The 19,608-nt window shown below is 42.7% G+C and overlaps 1 protein-coding gene across 3 annotated transcripts in view; it reads right to left on the bottom strand.

Moving 5' to 3' along the window:
• LOC137373596 (neurexin-3-beta-like) overlaps nucleotides 1-14,852 on the bottom strand; it is a 586,548-nt gene extending 571,696 nt beyond the window's left edge. For all 3 annotated transcript variants that reach the window (XM_068038598.1, XM_068038597.1, XM_068038596.1), the window contains exon 1: nucleotides 14,550-14,852. In XM_068038598.1, the coding sequence (XP_067894699.1) occupies nucleotides 14,550-14,766 (217 nt within the window). In that variant the 5' untranslated portion in view covers nucleotides 14,767-14,852. The remainder of the gene's footprint in view (nucleotides 1-14,549) is intronic.
• Between the last annotated feature and the right edge of the window lie 4,756 nt (nucleotides 14,853-19,608).

A 19,608-nucleotide genomic window follows, 5' to 3' on the forward strand; every position in this document is an offset into this window, starting at 1 on the left:
ACACCTTCCATCATTTTACTGATGATTGAGTGTAGGCTGATGGGGCGGTAATTGGCCGGGTTGGACCTGTCCTGCTTTTTGTGCACAGGACATACCTGGGCAATTTTCCACATTGCAGGGTAGATGCCAGTGTTGTAGCTGTACTGGAACAGCTTAGCCAGGGGCGCGGCAAGTTCTGGAGCACAGGTCTTCAGTACTATTGCCGGAATATTGTCAGGGCCCATAGCTTTAGCAGTATCCAGTGCCTTCAGTTGTTTCTTGATATCACGTGGAGTGAATCGAATTGGCTGAAGTCTGGCATCTGTGATGCTGGGGACTTCAGGAGGAGGCCAAGATGGATCATCAACTCGGCACTTCTGGCTGAAAATTGTTGCAAATGCTTCAGCCTTATCTTTCACACTGATGTGCTGGGCTCCCCCATCATTGAGGATGGGGATATTTGTGGAGCCTATCCCGCCTTCACCCTCAATGTGAAGGCGGGACTTCGTCTCCACAAGGACTGTGCGGTGGTCACTCCTACCAATACTGTCATGGACAGATGCATCTGCGGCAGGCAGATTGGTGAGGACGAGGTCAAGTATGTTTTCCCCTCTTGTTGGTTCCCTCACCACCTGCCGCATACCCAGTCTAGCTGATATGTCCTTTAGGACTTGGCCAGCTCGGTCAGCAGTGGTGCTACCGAGCCACTCTTGGTGATGGACATTGAAGTCCCCCACCCAGAGTACATTTTGTGCCCTCGCCACCCTCAGTGCTTCCTCCAAGTGCTGTTCAACATGGAGGAGTACTGACTCATCAGCTGAGAGAGGACGGTAGGTGGTAATCGGCGGGAGGTTTCCTTGTCCATGTTTGATCTGATGCCATGAGACCTCATGGGGTCCAGTGGCGATGTTGAGGACTCCCAGGGCAACTCCCTCCCTACTGTATCCCACTGTGCCACCACCTCTGCTGGGTCTGTCTTGCCGGTGGGACAGGACATACCCAGGGATGGTGATGGCAGTGTCTGGGACATTGTCTGTAAGGTATGATTCCGTGAGTATGATTATGTCAGACTGTTGCTTGATTAGTCTGTGGGACAGCTCTCCCAACTTTGGCATGAGCCCCCAGATGTTAGTAAGGAGGACTTTGCAGGGTCGACAGGGCTGGGTTTGCCGTTGTCATTTCCAGTGCCTAGGTTGATGCCGGGTGGTCCGTCCGGTTTCATTCCTTTTTATTGACTTCGTAGCGGTTAAATACAACTGAGTGGCATCTAAGAGTCAACCACATTGCTGTGGGTCTGGAGTCACATGTAGGCCAGACCAGGTAAGGACAGCAGATTTCCTTCCCCAAAGGACATTGGTGAACCAGATGGGTTTTTACAACAATCAACAATAGTTTCATGGCCATCATTAGACTAGCTTTTAATTCCAGATTTATTAATTGAATTCAAATTCCACCTTCTGCTGTGGTGGGATTTGAACCCATGTCCCCAGAGCAATACCCTGGGTCTCTGGGTTACTAGTCCAGTGAAAATACCACTCCGCCACCGCCTCCCCTGTGTATGTGTGTGTAAATGTGTACATTTTTTTATTTACCCCAGGAATCTACACTCTGTTCAGGTTTCATCTCCACCAGACAAAGACGTCCCGCCCAAAACTGGGTCTCTAAACTCGGTGCTATGAAATTTCACTCTAAAGCGACTTGCCGGAGGATTTTTCCTCTTCCTTCCTGAAGGTTTTAGTTACATGTAGAATTTTAGAAGCCCTGAGTGTCAGGCAAGCAAAGGTGTGCTGTAGTAAAATTAAAGCGATCAAGTGGAGGAAGTGAGGTGATGAAATGGAGAAGTGTTTGTGAGTTGGAGTAGGTCTGGTGGAGAAATGAAAGGGTGGGGAAATTAAGAGGAATAGGTGATGAAGAGGAGATGAGGTGAAGAGAAATAGGAAGAGCTGGTGAATTGGAGGAGGAAGAGGCAGTGAAGAGGAGGAGGAAGAGGCGGTGAAGAGGAGGAGGAAGAGCTGAAGAGGAGGAGGAAGAGCTGAAGAGGAGGAGGAAGTGGTGATAAAGAGGAGGAGGAAGAAGTGGTGAAGTTTCTCCTGAATTTCTTATTGGATTGATTAGTGACTATATTTTGCTGATGGCAATGTCCACACTTCAATTATGCTTTGCAAGAAAAGAGATAACAGCCAGGGTTGTAACCTGAAGTAGTTTAATTCTGACTTCACCCACTGCTTACTTAACAAAAATTAAAAGATAATACATCTACTCCTTATGATACAATATCTCATCTGAGAAATGCCCTCGTAAATCTGACAGTACATATTTACCAACTAAAATAATTACCAAAAATAAAAGTTTAATTACTGAGCGGGGGAGCAATTTGTTCATAGCCTCAGTCTCAGGACACATAACAGCACAGGGCGGCACAGTGGCGCAGTGGTTAGCACCGCAGCCTCACAGCTCCAGTGACCCGGGTTCGATTCCGGGTACTGCCTGTGTGGAGTTTGCAAGTTCTCCCTGTGTCTGCGTGGGTTTTCTCCGGGTGCTCCGGTTTCCTCCCACAAGCCAAAAGACTTGCAGGTTGATAGGTAAATTGGCCATTATAAATTGTCACTAGTATAGGTAGGTGGTAGGGAAATATAGGGACAGGTGGGGATGTTTGGTAGGAATATGGGATTTGTGTAGGATTAGTATAAATGGGTGGTTGATGTTCGGCACAGACTCGGTGGGCCGAAGGGCCTGTTTCAGTGCTGTATCTCTAATCTAAAAAGTAGTAGTCCACACCTATTCAGCCTTCACTCTTTGTCTCTCCAGCAACTTGCATTTATATATTTATATAGCACCTTGAAGGTAGTAAAACTTTCCAAGGCACTTCACAGGAGAGTTATTAAACAAGATTCTACACAGAGCTACATGAAGGACATAAGGACAGGTCAGTATTAAGGAGCATCTTAAAGGAGGAGAGAGAGAGAGAGAGGTTGAGGAAAGGAATTCCAGAGTTTTGGGTGTCAGCAGGTAAAAGCACAGATAAAGGGATGTTCAAGAGTCCAGAAATGGAGCAGCACAGAGATCTTGGAGAGTTGTAGCACTGAAGGAAGTTACCAATACAGAGATTGTGGTTAGGATCAGCTCATAGAATACAGATTGAACTCCAGACCTGTCTATTTGTCAAGTTGAATCCTACAACAGAGGATGCAAATACTCTCTGTCACTGCAAGAAGCTGGCTACCACTAACAAGTTGCTTAACCAAATTCTCCCTTCTTTCTGAGGGAGATCCAGAATATCATTTCAATCAGGTCACAGAACCATTTAAATGGTGCCTCTTAATCTTAATGTAAATGAATGGAGATCCAAGAGCCTAACATAAAGATCCTAATTCTCAACATTTATCATCATTACTAAACCATTTCATTAAGGACAGCTGCATCTAGAAATGTGTGGGCTGGATTTTAAGGAGCCCTTGACGTCGGAATCCGTGGCAGGGGGCGGGGCGGGGTGGGGAGGGCCTGAAGGTTGGCCGCGGATGAGGCCCGCCACGGACCTCGACGTCCGCAGGGCCCGGCCTGATCCTCCTGGTGGTGGTGAGGTACCTTGGCGACCTCTCTGCCTTTGGGCGACGGGACCACAACTTTAACATTTAAGTCAATTAAAACAATTAATTTTAAACGACTCACATCACCTCCTGATGTCCCGCTGCGATCTTCGGCCCAGAGGCTGGCACTCCCTCGCCTTCGGGGAAACGAGGCGCAACACTGGTGAGGAGGGGGCAGGAGGCAGGTTTCTCAGTGTGGGAGGGTGGAGGGGACAGGGTCAAATTAACGTGATGGGTGTAGGGGATGGTGGGAAGGGCTGTAGTTTAAAGTTTGTGTAGTTTGGGAGTGAAGGAAAGATGATAAAGGTAGATGTTTTGCAGGGGTGAAGGGCAAATAATTAACTTATTTTGTTTTTGGGGGGTTGGGAGAAGGGCAAAAGAGATGTATTTATTTAATTTAATTAAATCTTTCTTTAAATATTTAAAGGGGCTGACAACCCTTTAAAATGTCATCACTGCTTACACACAGGCAGCTGATGCCACTGCCAGGGACAGACAGACTGCCCCTTCCACATGATCGGTGGGAGGGCGGGCGGCGCTCGCCGCTTTGGTGTTTTACGCTCATCGCCAAAATCGGTGGTGGGCTTATAAAATTCAGCCCTCTGTTTGGTGGGTGGGGGAAGCAACAGTACGTTGATAATACAACAGTTATACCTTACTCAAGGTTTTTGTTGAAGATAATACGCAAGGTCCAATTAATCAAATACAGCGGCAGGCTGAATTTTAATTCAGCAAAGGATGTTAATTAGGTGGCATTTCCACATTGCGTTTGCCTAGGGTACAACTAATATGAGAGGGTTTTTTTTGTACATTTAATAATGCTTCAGCATGCAGCTTTATCTTTGCAGCAACAGTCAATGTGCAAACATCATTGATTCAGCTTTCTTCTCTGCCCCTGCAATCAGTGTAACTCTCTTAGTGGAATATCTGTCACTCCGTACATCAAAACTGACATCTAAGAAACTCGAGCAGGACAGAGAAACATTGTGAAATTGTCTTTTACAGATCTCTTGCCCTTTATCAACACATATTGTACTGTCACTGCTCACCTCAATGCATTTATATCTGCTAACACTGCAGAGAGGAAATGTCTTCACTGCTGAAAACTATGAGAGATTGCTGCTTCTTTTACCCATTACTAACCACGACAACAGTTTTGCATTTTGGTACAGCCTCACCTAGAGTGAAAAGTCCCAAGGTGTTACCAGGAAAAAAAAATGGTCAGAGTAAGAAGGAGATATTAGGAGGTGGGAAGTGAGTGTGACCAAATGTTTGGTCAAAGAGCTAAATTAGGAGGAAGGCTTTAAAGAAATTGCTGGAACCTATAGTTTAAAAATGTGCAATTGCGCTGAATTGCCAGTGAGGAAAGAAGTTTCCAGTTTTTTGTTGGATATTATAATCCATAGATCACCACTGTAGCAATTAGTGACACTAATAAATTTCCATTCTTTATTGGTACTTTTAAATCACCCTTATAACTAGTGGTGATAAAATCTATTTGGTGATAAAAGTATTTGACATTATTCAATCTGAATTATAACTGTATTCCTGACAATATTCCAACAGCATTGTAACTGTATCACAAACACTATTCAACCTGCATTGTAACTGTATTTCTGACACTATGATATTAACATTCTAACCATATCACAAACACTATTAGATCAGCATTATAACTGTATTACTGACTCTATTCAATCACCATTGTAACGATATCATTGACAATATTATATCAGTATTCTAACTGTATCGCAGAAATAAGAACATAAGAAATAGGAGCAGGAGCAGACCGTACGGCCCCTCAAGCCTGCTCCGCCATTCAATACGATCATGGCTGATCTTTTGCCTCAACTCCACTTTGCGCCTGCTCTCCATATCCCTTGTTTTCTTCAGACACCAAAGGTCTGTCTACCTCAGCCTTAAATATACTCAACAATGGAGCATCCACAGCCCTCGGGGGTGGAGAAGTCCAAAGATTCACAACTCTCTGAATGAAGAAGTTTCTCTTCGTCCCAGTCCTAAATTATTGACCCCTTATCCTGAGACTGTGCCCCTGTATTCTATTTCCCCAGCCAGGGGAAACAACCTCACATTGTCTACCGTGTCAAGCCTCTTCAGAATCTTGAATGTTTCAATGAGATCACCTCTCATTCTTCTAAACTCCAAAAAGTACAGTCCCAATTTACTCAGCCTCCCATCATCGGAAAACTCTCTCATCCTAGGAACCAATCCAGTGAACCTTTGCTGTTCAGCCTCTCATGCAAGTATATCCTTCCTCCAGGTGTGGTCTCAACAAAGCCCCATACGAATGTCACAAGACTTTCTTATTCTTGTACTCCAACCCTCCCTGCATTAAAGGTCAACATGTCATTTATCTTCCTAATTGCTTGCTGTACCTGCATGCAAACTTTCTGTGTTCCTTGTATGAGTACACCCAATTCTCTGTGAACATCAACATTTACAAGATTCACGCTCTTTAAAAAATATTCAGCTTTTCTGTTCTGAGTACCAAGGTCAATAAGCTCACACTGCCTCATATTATACTCCATCCTCCACCTTGTTGCCCATTCACTTAACTTATTTATATCTCTTTGCAGCCTCTTTGTGTCCTCCTCACAGCTTGTATTCCCATCTAACCTTGTATCATCAGCAAACTTGGATACATTATTCTTGATCTCTTCATCTAAGTCATTAATATAGATTGTAAACAGCTGAGACCCCAGCACTAATCTTGCAGTGCTCCATTAGTTACAACCTTCCAACTTCAAAATGCCCTGTTTATCCCCACTCTCTGCTTCCTGTCCATTAACCAACCCCCTATTCATGCTAATGTATTACCTCCAACTCCATGTGCCCTTATCTTGCAAATTAGCCTTTTTTTGTGGCATCTTATTGAATGCCTTTTGGAAATCCAAGTATTCTACTCTACTGGTTCCCCTCTATCTATCCTACTAATTATATCCTCAAAAAACTCTAACAAATTTGTCAAACATAATTTCCCTTTCATAAAACTATGTTGACTTTGGTCATACAATGATTTTCTAAATGTGTCATTAAGACTCCCTTATTAATAGGTGCCAGCATTTTCCTGATGACTGGTATCAGCCTAACTGGCCTGGAGTTCCCTGTTTTCTCTCTCCTTCCTTTCTTATGTTATATTTGATAACTTTCAATCCACTGGGACCATTCTAGAATCTAGGGAATTTTGGAAAATCATAACCAGTGCATCTACTACCTCTGCAGTTACCTCTTTTAAAACCCTAGGGTGTAGGCCATCAGGTCCTGGGGATTTGTCGTCATTTAGACCCTTAAGTTTCTCCAATACTTTTTCTCTGCTGATATTAATTACCTTAGTTACCCTCTATTACTGGTATGTAATTGTACCTTCTACTGTGAAGATAGACACAAAATATTTGCTCAATGCCCCTGTCATTTCTTCATTCCCCATGATAATTTCTCCTGTTTCTGTCTCGAAGGGACTAACATTTATTTTAACCACACTCCTTTTATATACCTGCAAAAGATCTTACAATTGGTTTTTATATCCCTGGTTTCTAAAACACTCTCAATCCTCAGACTTAATACTATTTTTGCAACATTATAAGCCTCTTCTTTTAATCTAATACTATCCTTAACTTTTCTAGTAGGCACGGATGGATCTTTCTTGCTGAGTTTTTGTCTTTTAATGGAATGTTTAGTTTAGTTTAGTTTAGTTTAGTTTAGAGATACAGCACTGAAACAGGCCCTTCGGCCCACCGAGTCTGTGCCGACCATCAACCACCCATTTATACTAATCCTACAAGAATCCCATATTCCAATAACATCCCCACCGGTCCCTATATATTTCCCTAGCACCTACCTATACTAGGGGCAATTTATAATGGACAATTAACCTATCAACCTGCAAGTCTTTGGCATGTGGGAGGAAACCGGAGCACCCGGAGGAAACCCACGCAGACACAGGGAGAACTTGCAAACTCCGCACTGGCAGTACCCAGAATCGAACCCGGTTCCCTGGAGCTGTGAGGCTGCAGTGCTAACCACTGCGCCACTATTTTTGTTGAACATTTTAAATTGTTACTTTAAATGTTTCCCACTGTTTATTTAGTCTATTTACATAATCAACCTTAGCCATCTCTCCCCTCATGCCTATGGAATTGGGTTTAAGTTCAAGCTTCTTGTTTGGGACTGGAGTATGTCGTTTTCAAACTAAATATGGAATTCAATTGTATTCTGATCTCTTTTTCCCAGAGGATGTTTTAATATGAGATTACTAATTAAACCTGCCTCATTGGACAACACTATTGTTCCAGGAAACTGTTGAGAAAGCATTCTACAAATTTGTCTTCCAGAATAAATTTGTCAATTTGATTTATCCAGTCTATGAGGCTCCCACAATTATTACAATTCCTTTGTTACAAGGTTCACTTATTTCTTGCTGAATGCTCTATCCAACAGTATAACTACTGCTAGGAGACCTATAAACTACTCCCACCAGACAATATTCAATCAACATTATAACAGTATTACTGACACTATTCAATCAGCATTGTAACTGTATTACTGACACTATTCAATCAGCACTGTAACTGTGTTACTGACACGATTCAATCAGCAATGTAACTGTGTTACTGACACTATTCAATCAGTACTGTAACTGTATTACTGACACAATTCAATTAGCATTGTAACTGTATTACTGACACGATTCAATCAGCATTGTAACTGTATTACTGACACTATTCAATCAGCACTAACTATGACTGACACTATTCAATCAGCACTGGAACTGTGTTACTGACACTATTCAATCAGCACTGTAACTGTATTACTGACACGATTCAATCAGCATTGCAATTGTATTACTGACACTATTCAATCAACACTGTAACTGTGTTACTGACACAATTCAATCAGCATTGTAACTGTATTACTGACACAATTCAATCAGCATTGTAACTGTATTACTGACACGATTCAATCAGCATTGCAATTGTATTACTGACACTATTCAATCAACACTGTAACTGTGTTACTGACATGATTCAATCAGCATTGTAACTGTATTACTGACACTATTCAATCAGCACTAACTATGACTGACACTATTCAATCAGCACTGGAACTGTATTACTGACACGATTCAATCAGCACTGTAACTGTGTTACTGACACGATTCAATCAGCACTGTAACTGTGTTACTGACACAATTCAATCAGCATTGTAACTGTATTACTGACACTATTCAATCAGCACTGTCACTGTATTACTGACACTATTCAATCAGCATTGTAACTGTATTACTGACACGATTCAACCAGCACTGTAACAGTATTACTGACACAATTCAATCAGCACTGTAACTGTATTACTGACACAATTCAATCAGCACTGTAACTGTATTACAGACACTGTAACTGTATTACTGACACTATTAAAGAGTTTTGTAGCTCAGTTGGTAGCACTCCTATCTCTGGGCCAGAAGGCTCTGGGCTCAAGATCCACTCCAGGACTTGATGGCCACGGAAGGAAGGTTTTCGATCTGGTATATCTGGTTATCAAACAGCCAACGAACCTTTCCAATGTTTCACACTATCCACCAAGGAAAAGAGTGTGAAGATATGATAAATAAATTGACACTATTCCATCAGCATTGTAACTGTATTGCTGACACTATTAGATCTACATTGTAATTGTATGACTGACACAATTCAATCAGTATTGTAACTGCAGTACTGACACTTTTCCAACATTGTAACTGTATTACTGACACTATTAGATCTACATTGTAACTGTAATACTGACACTGTTGCACCATTATTGTAACTGTACTGCTGACTGTTCCAACATCATTGTAACAGTACTGCTGACTCCAATCAATCAGCATTGTAACAGTATTACTGGCACAATTCAATCAACTGTATTACTGACACTATTGGATCTGCATTGTAACTGCATTAATGTTGTTCTGCAATGTAACTGCATACAATCAGCATTGTAATTGTAGTACTAACACTTTTCCAACAAATTTATAACTGTATTACTGACACTTACCCATCAGCATTGAAACTGTAATACTGACATTACCAGAACATGGTCACTGTATTACTGATACTATTAAATCAGCATTGTAACTGTATTACTGACACTAATCAAACAACATTTTAGTAACTATATTTAATCAGCATTCTAACTGTATTACTGATACTATTAAATCAGCATTGTAACTGTATTACTGACACTATTCCATCAACATTTTCATTATAGTAAAGAAAATATTCAATCAGCATTGTAACTGTATTACTGACACGATTCAACCAGCACTGTAACAGTATTACTGACACAATTCAATCAGCACTGTAACTGTATTACTGACACAATTCAATCAGCACTGTAACTGTATTACAGACACTATTCCATCAACATTTTCATTATAGTAAAGAAAATATTCTAACAGCATTGTAACAGTATTGCTGACACTATTAGATGAGTATTGTAACTGTATTACAGACACTATTCCATCATCAATGTAACTGTATTGTTGACACTATTCCAACAGTATTTTAACTGCATTACAGACACTATTCCATCAGCATTTTAATTATACTACTGACAATGTTCCAACCACATTGTAACTATATTTACTGACACTATTCAATCAGCATGGTAACAGTATTGCTGACACTATTAGATCAGTATTGTAACTGTATTACAGACACTATTCATCAGCAATGTAACTGTTTTACAGACACTATTCCATCAGCATTGTAACTGTATTACAGACACTATTGCAACAGCATTGTAACTGTATTACTGAGACTTCAATCAGCATAGTAACTGTATCACTGACACTATTAGATCAGTATCGTAACTGTATTACAGACACTGTAACTGTATTACTGACACTATTCCATCAGCAATGTAAATCTATTACTGAGACTTCATACAGCATTGGTAACTGTATTACTGATCCTATTCCAACAACATTGGAACAATTATATTCAACCAGTATAGTAACTGTATTACTGACACTATTAGATCAGTATTGGAATAGTGTCAGTAATACAGTTACAATACTGATCTAATAGTGTCAGTGATACAGTTACCATGCTGATTGAAGTCTCAGTAATACAGTTACACTGCTGATGGAATAGTGTCAGTAATACAGTTACATCAGCAATGTAACTGTATTACTGAGACTTCAATCAGCATGGTAACTGTATCACTGACACTATTAGATCAGTATTGTAACTGTATTACAGACACTATTCCAACAGTATTGTAACTGTATTACTGACACAATTCCAACAACATTGTAACAAATATATTCAACCAGCATAGTAACTGTATTACTGACACTATTAGATCAGTATTGTAACTGTATTACTGACACTATTCCAACAGTATTGTAACTGTATTACTGACACAATTCCAACACCATTGTAACAATTATATTCAATCATTGTAACTGTATTACTGACATTATTCCAACAACATTGTAACAATTATATTCCAACAGCATTGTAACTATTATTGGCACTATTCCATTAGCATTGTAACTGTATTACGGACACAATTCACACAATATTGTAACAACCATATTCCATCAGCATAGTAACTGTATTACTGACACTATTCTAACAGCATTGTAATTGTATTACTGGCATTTTTCCATCAGCATCGCAACTGCATTACTGACGATACTGCAACAACAGTGTAACAATTAAATTAAATCAGCTTTGTAACTGTATTACTGACACAATTCCAGCATCATTGTAACAACTATATTCATTGTAACTGTATTACTGACATTACTCTAACAGTATTGTAACTGTGTCACTGACAGTATTCCAACATTTTAACAACTATATTCCAACAGCCTTGTAACTGTATTCCTGACACTATTCCTTCAGCAATGTAACAACAAATATCAATCAGCACTGTGACTTTATTGCTGGTTTATTCAATCAGCATTGTTACTGTACTGCTTCACAATTCAATCAGCATTCAAACTATATCACTGACACTATTGAGCCAGCATTGTAACTGTATTGCTGACAGTAATCAATCAGCATTGTAACTGTATTACTGACACAATTCCATCGGCATTGTAAACTGCATTTGTGATGCCTTCAGCACTGAAGCAGTGACAAGCTCCAGACAGCAGGGCTCAGCATCACCCAGCAGTGTTGGTCAGCAGGTTAACGACTGCGTTCTGCTGCTTACGCCAATTTGCCGGTGGAGCACAGACCGTGAGCATGAAGAAATAACCAGCAGCGCCGGAGAAAGGCTCAGCCCCGATTAGCCGAGATTGAGCTTGACGCTGTCATTCTGCATCGAGACCCCTGGACCAGGCAATAATCTCACATTTATATACAGCAGGTCAAACTCATTTGACGAGGTGCCAGCGCACTCGGAAAAGAGGAGAAGGGGTTGGGGAGGACGAACTAATTTAACGGCGAAGAATTAGAAGGAGATTGGAGTTTGCAGGTTGGAATCTGCAGCCTATGCTTCAGTTTCTGGCTGCTCAGTGCTCGCACTAAACGAGGCTTTGAACAATGTCTGATTCCCAAAACACTTCAGGCTGGTGTTGGAAAGGAAAGTGGTGGGGTGGGGGAATTTTAATGTGGTAGGATCTAAATGCCCAGCATAAACTAACCTAGTTTCAGTGTCCATAATTTCACCCGCTCCCTCCCAAGAACATGAGCTTTACAGAACAAGCAGAAACTTCAAGAGAAAGACATAGATTACATAGGCTGTACAGCACAGTAACAGGCCAAGGGGACCAACTGATCTATGCCAGTTCACCGGAGCCTCCTCTCACCAATTACTTCATCTCAGTATCTGCTTCTATTCCTTTCTCCCTCATGTGTTTATCTCGTTTCCCCTGACGTGCGTCTGTGATGTCCCTCAGAATTAGTAACGTCATGGAGATTTCTTCACCGGAGCGCACAATCTCTTCATTCAAGTCCTGACATTCTTACCTGAAGGGGTAATCGAGGGAGATTCCATCAGAACTGAGAGGGCAGCGGAAGGACTTAATTGGGGTGCTCTTTGAAAGAGCCAGCACAGCCCAGATGGGCCGAATGGCCTCCTTTTGTGTTGTATGAGTTAACCAGCTTATTAACCATACCCCACGGCACTTGTAAGAAGCCATTCACTCGGCTTCACTTCCCAGCGGAGCATTGCTTGGCAATTAAGCGGAAAAAAAAACATCAGCGCCTAATGTTGCATGAGGGAGATATCGATATCCAATGTGAATTTAAAGCATATTTATTTTTAAAAAAACACAATTTTCCTTACGACATGGAGTCAGAGATATTGATCCCCCAGCCAAAAAAAGACAAAATTATTCTAATAATTTCTTTACCTATGGTTCCTATCTGATTTCATATTTCCACTCGATGAATTCTCCCAAGCCATTAAGACAGAAAGTGTTCATCAAAGAGGCTGGTCGAAAGGGTGCAGCTGTTTGAGTAAGTAATGACAGAAACTGTATCCAGTGGGGGTCAGTAACCAGAGGACACAGTGATGACAGAAACTGTATCCAGTGGGAGTCAGTAACCAGAGGACACAGTGATGACAGAAACTGTATCCAGTGGGAGTCAGTAACCAGAGGACACAGTGATGACAGAAACTGTATCCAGTGGGGGTTAGTAACCAGAGGACACAGTGATGACAGAAACTGTATCCAGTGGGAGTCAGTAACCAGAGGACACAGTGATGACAGAAACTGTATCCAGTGGGGGTCAGTAACCAGAGGACACAGTGATGACAGAAACTGTATCCAGTGGGGGTCAGTAACCAGAGGACACAGTGATGACAGAAACTGTATCCAGTGGGAGTCAGTAACCAGAGGACACAGTGATGACAGAAACTGTATCCAGTGAGGGTCAGTAACCAGAGGATAGAGTGATGACAGAAACTGTATCCAGTGGGGGGGGGGGGGGGGCGTAACCAGAGGACACATGTTTATGGTAATTGGGGGGAGATGAGAAGAATTTTCTTTTTACACTGGCAGTTGTTATGATTTGGTACGCATTGCCTCAAAAAGTGCTCGAAGCTAGAAGCAGATTTCAAAAGGGAATTGCATAAACAGCTGAAGGGCAAAACAACTGCAGGGCTATGGGGAAGGAGCAAGGAGTGTTCGACTCACTGGGGAGCTGCTTCAAAGAGCAGGCACATACATGATGGGCCGAATGGGCTTCCTTTCGGGCTGCATCACTCCATCCTGAAATTAAGGGGAAGGAAATCAAGGGATCTTGACAGGAACTAGTCTTTAATAACTTGTTCCTTATAATTTACTGAGTGCGGGAAACGATTGCTTAAAGATCCCCAATACTTGCTCTCAGACAGAAAGTGGAAAAATTAACACAACTGCTGCAGCTCAAAGGGGAGGAGAGGGAAAATCTTCACTCGGCTTCAGTGTTTTTTATTTTCATTTCTACCTGCCAGTCTGCTCGATTCCTTTTAATACTGCGAATGTTCAGGATTCTAGTCTCAATCTTACAACACTGGAGCTTTCTGCCCATTGGGAAAAGGTGCTTAAGAGAATAACCCATGTTGCTGTCGTGCCTGAATTTTCGCCTTTAAGGAATATTAAAAAAAGGTTTTTTTTTATTGAGGAATGTGAAGCTGTGTGTGTCAAATCAGGAAGCGTGGTAACTTGCTAAATATCCCAGGCTAGAGAGAAAGTATTTCTCTCTTCCCCTCCGCGCACATACACAGTACAAGAACTTAAACAATCCAACAAAGCATTGTAAACATACCTTTTGGATGCAATAGGTAATTTGATTTGAAAGTAAAGGCTCCTCACTCAATGTACATTAACAAACCACTTGCACGCAGACCGAGAAAAGACGAGGTTGAGTCGCTTAACATGCACTTTAGAGACAGAAAGAGGGGCAAGGGGGGGGGGGGGGGAAGAAAGGCAAGTTTTAAGCAGTAAAGCGATTTCAACAATACAAATAGAGAGGCACGCACCGTGCCCACCCCGCAGGGAGGCTGGGGAGCGGTAGATGGAGATAGGCACTGAGTGATGCTTGCTGCCGTGGAAGTGATGATCATGGTGTGAGGACGAGCCTGACGAACTCCACGCGGTGCTAACGATGCATCCTAAAGTCAGGGACCAGATCCACAGCGCCTGTCGACAGCGGCGAGGGGAACCCGATGAGAAACTCAGTAAAATCCTCAGGAGCATGGTCGGCGCACTGGCAACCCGCAGACACGCAGCACTACTCCAGGGTGAAAAGCAAGGTTCATGATGGTATGAAACCCATATTAGTCGGTCGTATTTCTCTCTCTCCCCCCTCCCATCCCCCACCCACCCACCCCCCACCCCCAAAAAAACAGCTGACCAGTACTTGTCCAAATCCTTCGGGTGCTCTCCAGCCACGTCTTGGCTCTCAAGTTGCCACCGCAGCTCCTGCTGTCAGACCTCGGCAGTGAACTAGGCTGTAAATACTACTGGACATACCAGCTTCTCGGCTGCAGAAAAAAGACTGAGGCTTGGGACAATCTTGCTCCTGTGATCCAAGCTGGCAGAAGACACATACACATGCACAAAAAAAAGAGTAAAAAGCCTGGCAGTTCTCAAGACCTTTGCTGCTCCCCAGTAACAGTCTCCTCCTGACTGATGCAGTGCAGAACTATTTAGATGCCTCAGTCTCTCAGTACTGTTCCCAGCAACTCAGATGGAAGAATGTTAACCCTGTGAGCACTTGCTGTAACAGAGAAGCTCCACACACATACACACACACACACAGAGTGTGTGGATCGACTGCAGTCACCAACTATTCTGAATGAAGGGATCACAAGCATTAAAAAAAAGAAACAGGGAAGGCCATGCAAATCTCCACACTCCTTATAGCAAATGGGTGAAGCTAGGATTGTGCTGCAGAAGGAACAGACTATTTTATGAACAGGGAGGGGTCAGAGGCAGGGCTAATATTCTCTTTGCACCCACTCCCCCACCAAGCCAAGTTGCTCATCCAATTGCCAGACTGAATAGTTTGCCCATGATTAGGGGCCAATGAGAGGAAGGTGATCTCATGGCAGGTATAGTGTGGAGATGAGGATGAAAGCAGCTGACTGTGACTGTCTCTCCCTCTGACAATGAATCTTGCTTCTTCTCACATCCAATCCCTCCATCCATTTTCCTGCCCTCTTCCTCCATCATTCTCCCACCCTGGGATTTCGGAGGGAGCATGGGGGGTAGCTGTTGCATTTAGCTCAGAAGCTGGTCATCTCTTGATCTGCAACGCTGTGCCACTTGCCATTAAATGCCCCAATCTATCATTTTACCAAGTCTTTTCTAATTGCATAGTCATCACAATGCCATAACTCTAATCCAATGCAGCACTTACAGCTGCCAGTGAAATTCAACAATAACATATGGGTTTTAAACAAGATTGTCAACAACAGCAACCGAAAAGAAACATTTTATTTTAATTAACTGCGTACATCATAGCACATGTTGTTTAAACTAGTGCCCCTTTTGCCAACAAAAAATTTCAGACACCTTTGAAATGGGGCTCCTTCCCGCCCCCACCCCCACTGTTCCCTCTTTAGGGGGAATGCATCTGTGCTATCACTTAGGCCATCCAGGTTAGGTGCAGGGGCTTGGCCCCAGTTCCATCCCCAGCAGCCTTCACTGAGTAAAGAAGTGGGAGAGAATCAGCCAGAGTTTCTGATAGCCGATAAGTGCACTGGATGGGGGTCTCCCGCCTACTGCAAATGGGGTGGTAGCACTCCTCAAATGGTGGGGAATGAGTTACCCTCCCGTTCCTGCCTTCACGTGAGGCAGATGGTTGTCTCTTTAAATATGCAAATAAGGGATTTACATCGGATGCAGTTTGCCACTTTAAAGAACAACTTGCATTTATTTAACAACTTTGACGACCTCAGGACATACGAAATTGTTTTACAGCTAATGAAATACATTATGAAGTGTAGTCACTGCTGTAATGTAGGAAATGTAGCAGCCGATTTTCACACACCAAGATTCCACAAACAGCAATGTGATAATAACCAGATAATCTGTGTTTTAGTGATGTTAATTGAGGGATAAATATTGGCCCGGACACTGGGGGAGAACTCCCCCCACTCTTTGTCAAAATGGGGATTTTTTATGCCCACCTGAGAGAGCAAACAGGGCCTTGGTTTAATGTCTCATCAGAAAGATGGCACTTCCTACAGTGCAGCACTCCCTCAGGATTATCTGCTTGAGTGGGTCTCAAATCCACAACCTTCTGACTGGGAGGTGACAGTGCTACCTATTAAGCCACAGCTAGTAGGACACTTCCTACAGTGCAGCAATCCCTCAGTACTGCACTGTGCAAGCTTCACCTGCTATCAGTGAGAACGAGGCCAGGCCGAGAGGTCATTTTTACTGTATTTCTGAGGAGCTGAGAGGAGGTAGAAGTGCTCTTCCTGGGGGGGAACGCTACAAGACCAGCTTGGCCTGTTATTTGTGGGGTTCCATAGGAACTGCTCGAAGAAGGAAAAAAAGATCAAGGACCATTTAGTTCACCTTCTACCATCCTGGTAGTCACATGATACAACAATAATGGAGTCGTTGACTAATCACAGCAATCAATCTCTATCAATTAGTCTCCAATGGATCCAGATATGAAGTGAGCAAAACCCCAGTGGTGGAGAACTTTGGGAACCATAGGTCCAAACTCATCTGTTCCTCCCAAGCATGGTACACTCACCATGCATCATGTTTCAAATTACCCAAAAACTGTGTCTCAAAATGATACTGTCTGAAAGAAATCTATTTTATTTATATTTGAATGAATCAATATAAACTGCTAAAATATCCATTAATTGCCCATCACAGTCACATCCATGGTTGATAAAGACTGAATTGCAGGCCCCTCTGCTGCTTTTTTAAAATTTGTTTCATGGGATGTGGGCGTCGCTGGCTAGGCCAGCATTTGTTGCCCATCCCCAACTGCCCTTGTGAACCGCTGCAGTCCTTCAACTTAGTTAAGCTGGGCTTGATTTCCCAAAATGACTGGAAAATTAAATGGTACTTAAGCTCTAATGTAAAACAATTACCTTGTGCTAGCTGCATAGGCACGTTCATTCAGCCATTGACAGCAGTGGCTCAGTGGGTAGCACTGAGACAGAAGGTTGTGGGTTTTGCCCTCCACCAGAGACTTGAGCACAAAACTCTGGGCTGATATTTCCAGTGTGGTATTGAGGGAGTGCTGCACTGTCAGAGGTGCTGTCCCTCAGATGAGACGGTAGACTGAGGCCCTGTCTGACTTCTCAGGTGGACATAAAAGATCAAGGCACTATTTTGAAGAAAAGCGGGGGTGCATCATCCCATTGTCCTGATCAGTATTTGTCCCTCATTATCTCATTGCTATTTGTGGGAGCTTGCTGTGTGCAAATTGGCTGCTGCTTTTCCTACATTACAACAGTGGGAACACTTTAAAAGCACTTCACTGGCTGTTATACATGTTGGGACCATCCTGAGGCTGTGAAAGGTGCTATATAAATGCAAGTTCTTCCTTTTTTTCCCTTTTTATTCCACAATATTTGGGGAATTGCTATAGTGCACATTTGAAACCTGTACCTGCTTAGGGGACCTGCAACACAAGTTATACTACCAGCCCCGCAATACTATCCAGAAAGGTTGGATATGAGGCTCTTTAGCCTTGTTGGCCTTCCACCCAGGAGATGGTAAACTGAAGAGAAAAACCATGAGGAAAGCAATGGGAAACCACCTAAACCGCTCTTCCATGTTCTGCCCTGTGGGGAAAGGGGGTGGGGGAAGGAGAGACATGCTATTATGGGAAAACTTGTTGGTTCTCACACCCTCAGCAGGAGTGCATGCATACACACACACACATACACACTGCAAACAAGTGGCTCTGTGACAGACAGCAATTGCATAATGCCTCATCTAGAGCAATGTTTAAATGTTCTCTGATGAGTGAATTCTGAATGAGACACAAGTGTTGCCTTCATTATCAAGAAAAGGCCATTGAATCAGTCTGATACAGTGCTTTGGCACTCTGCAGTTCTGAATTAAAGGGGAATTCCCTCCCATCTTTTTACCACATATCAACTATGACCATTTCATAAAGCCAGAGGCGGAAAGAATTCTCATTTTAATATCCCTTTCAATTACTTTTCTGTCTCTGTTTATTTCCCACCCCATAAAACTACTCTTTTCTGCTCTTGGGGAGCTGACCGCTGGTAGCTATGGTTTCACGTGCCCAGAGGAACATAGCAGCAGGAGTCGGCCATTCAGCCAATCAAGCCTGCCCCACCATTCAATATGATCATGGCTGATCATCCACTTCAATGCCTTTTTCCCCACACTATCCTCATGTCCCCTTATGTCATTTGTATTTAGATCTTGTCAATCTCTGCTTTAAACATACTCAATGACTGAGCTTCCACAGCCCTCTGGGGTAGAGAATTCCAAAGATTCACAACCCTCTGAGTAAATAAATTTCTCCTCATCTCTGTCCTAAGTGGCTTCCCCCTTATTTTGAAATTGTGTCCCTGGTTCTAGACTCCCCAACCAGGGGAAACATCTTAGCTGCATCTACCCTGTCTATCCCTTTAAGTATTTTGTAGGTTTCAATGAGATCACCTCTCATTCTTCGGAACTCTAGAGAATACAGGCCCTAGTTTCCCCAATCTCTCTTCATAGGACAGTCCCACCATCCGGGGAACAAGTCTGGTGAACTTTCATTGCACTCCCTCTATGGCAATAATATCCTTCCGAAGGTAAGGGGACCAAAACTGCACACAGTACTCCAGGGGCGGTCTAACCAAGGTTCTATACAATTGAAGCAAGACTTCACTACTCCTGTATTCAAATCCTCTTGTGATAAAGGCTAACATACCAATAGACGTCCTAATTATTTGCTACACCTGCATGTTAGCTTTTAGTGACTTATTGACAAGGACACCCAGGTCCCTTTGTACATCTACACTTTCTAATCTCTTACCATTTAAGAAATACTCTGCACATCTATTCCTCCCACTAAAGTGGGTAACCTCACATTTTTCCACA

Source organism: Heterodontus francisci, chromosome 9 (assembly GCF_036365525.1).
Source record: "Heterodontus francisci isolate sHetFra1 chromosome 9, sHetFra1.hap1, whole genome shotgun sequence".
NCBI lineage: Eukaryota > Metazoa > Chordata > Chondrichthyes > Heterodontiformes > Heterodontidae > Heterodontus > Heterodontus francisci.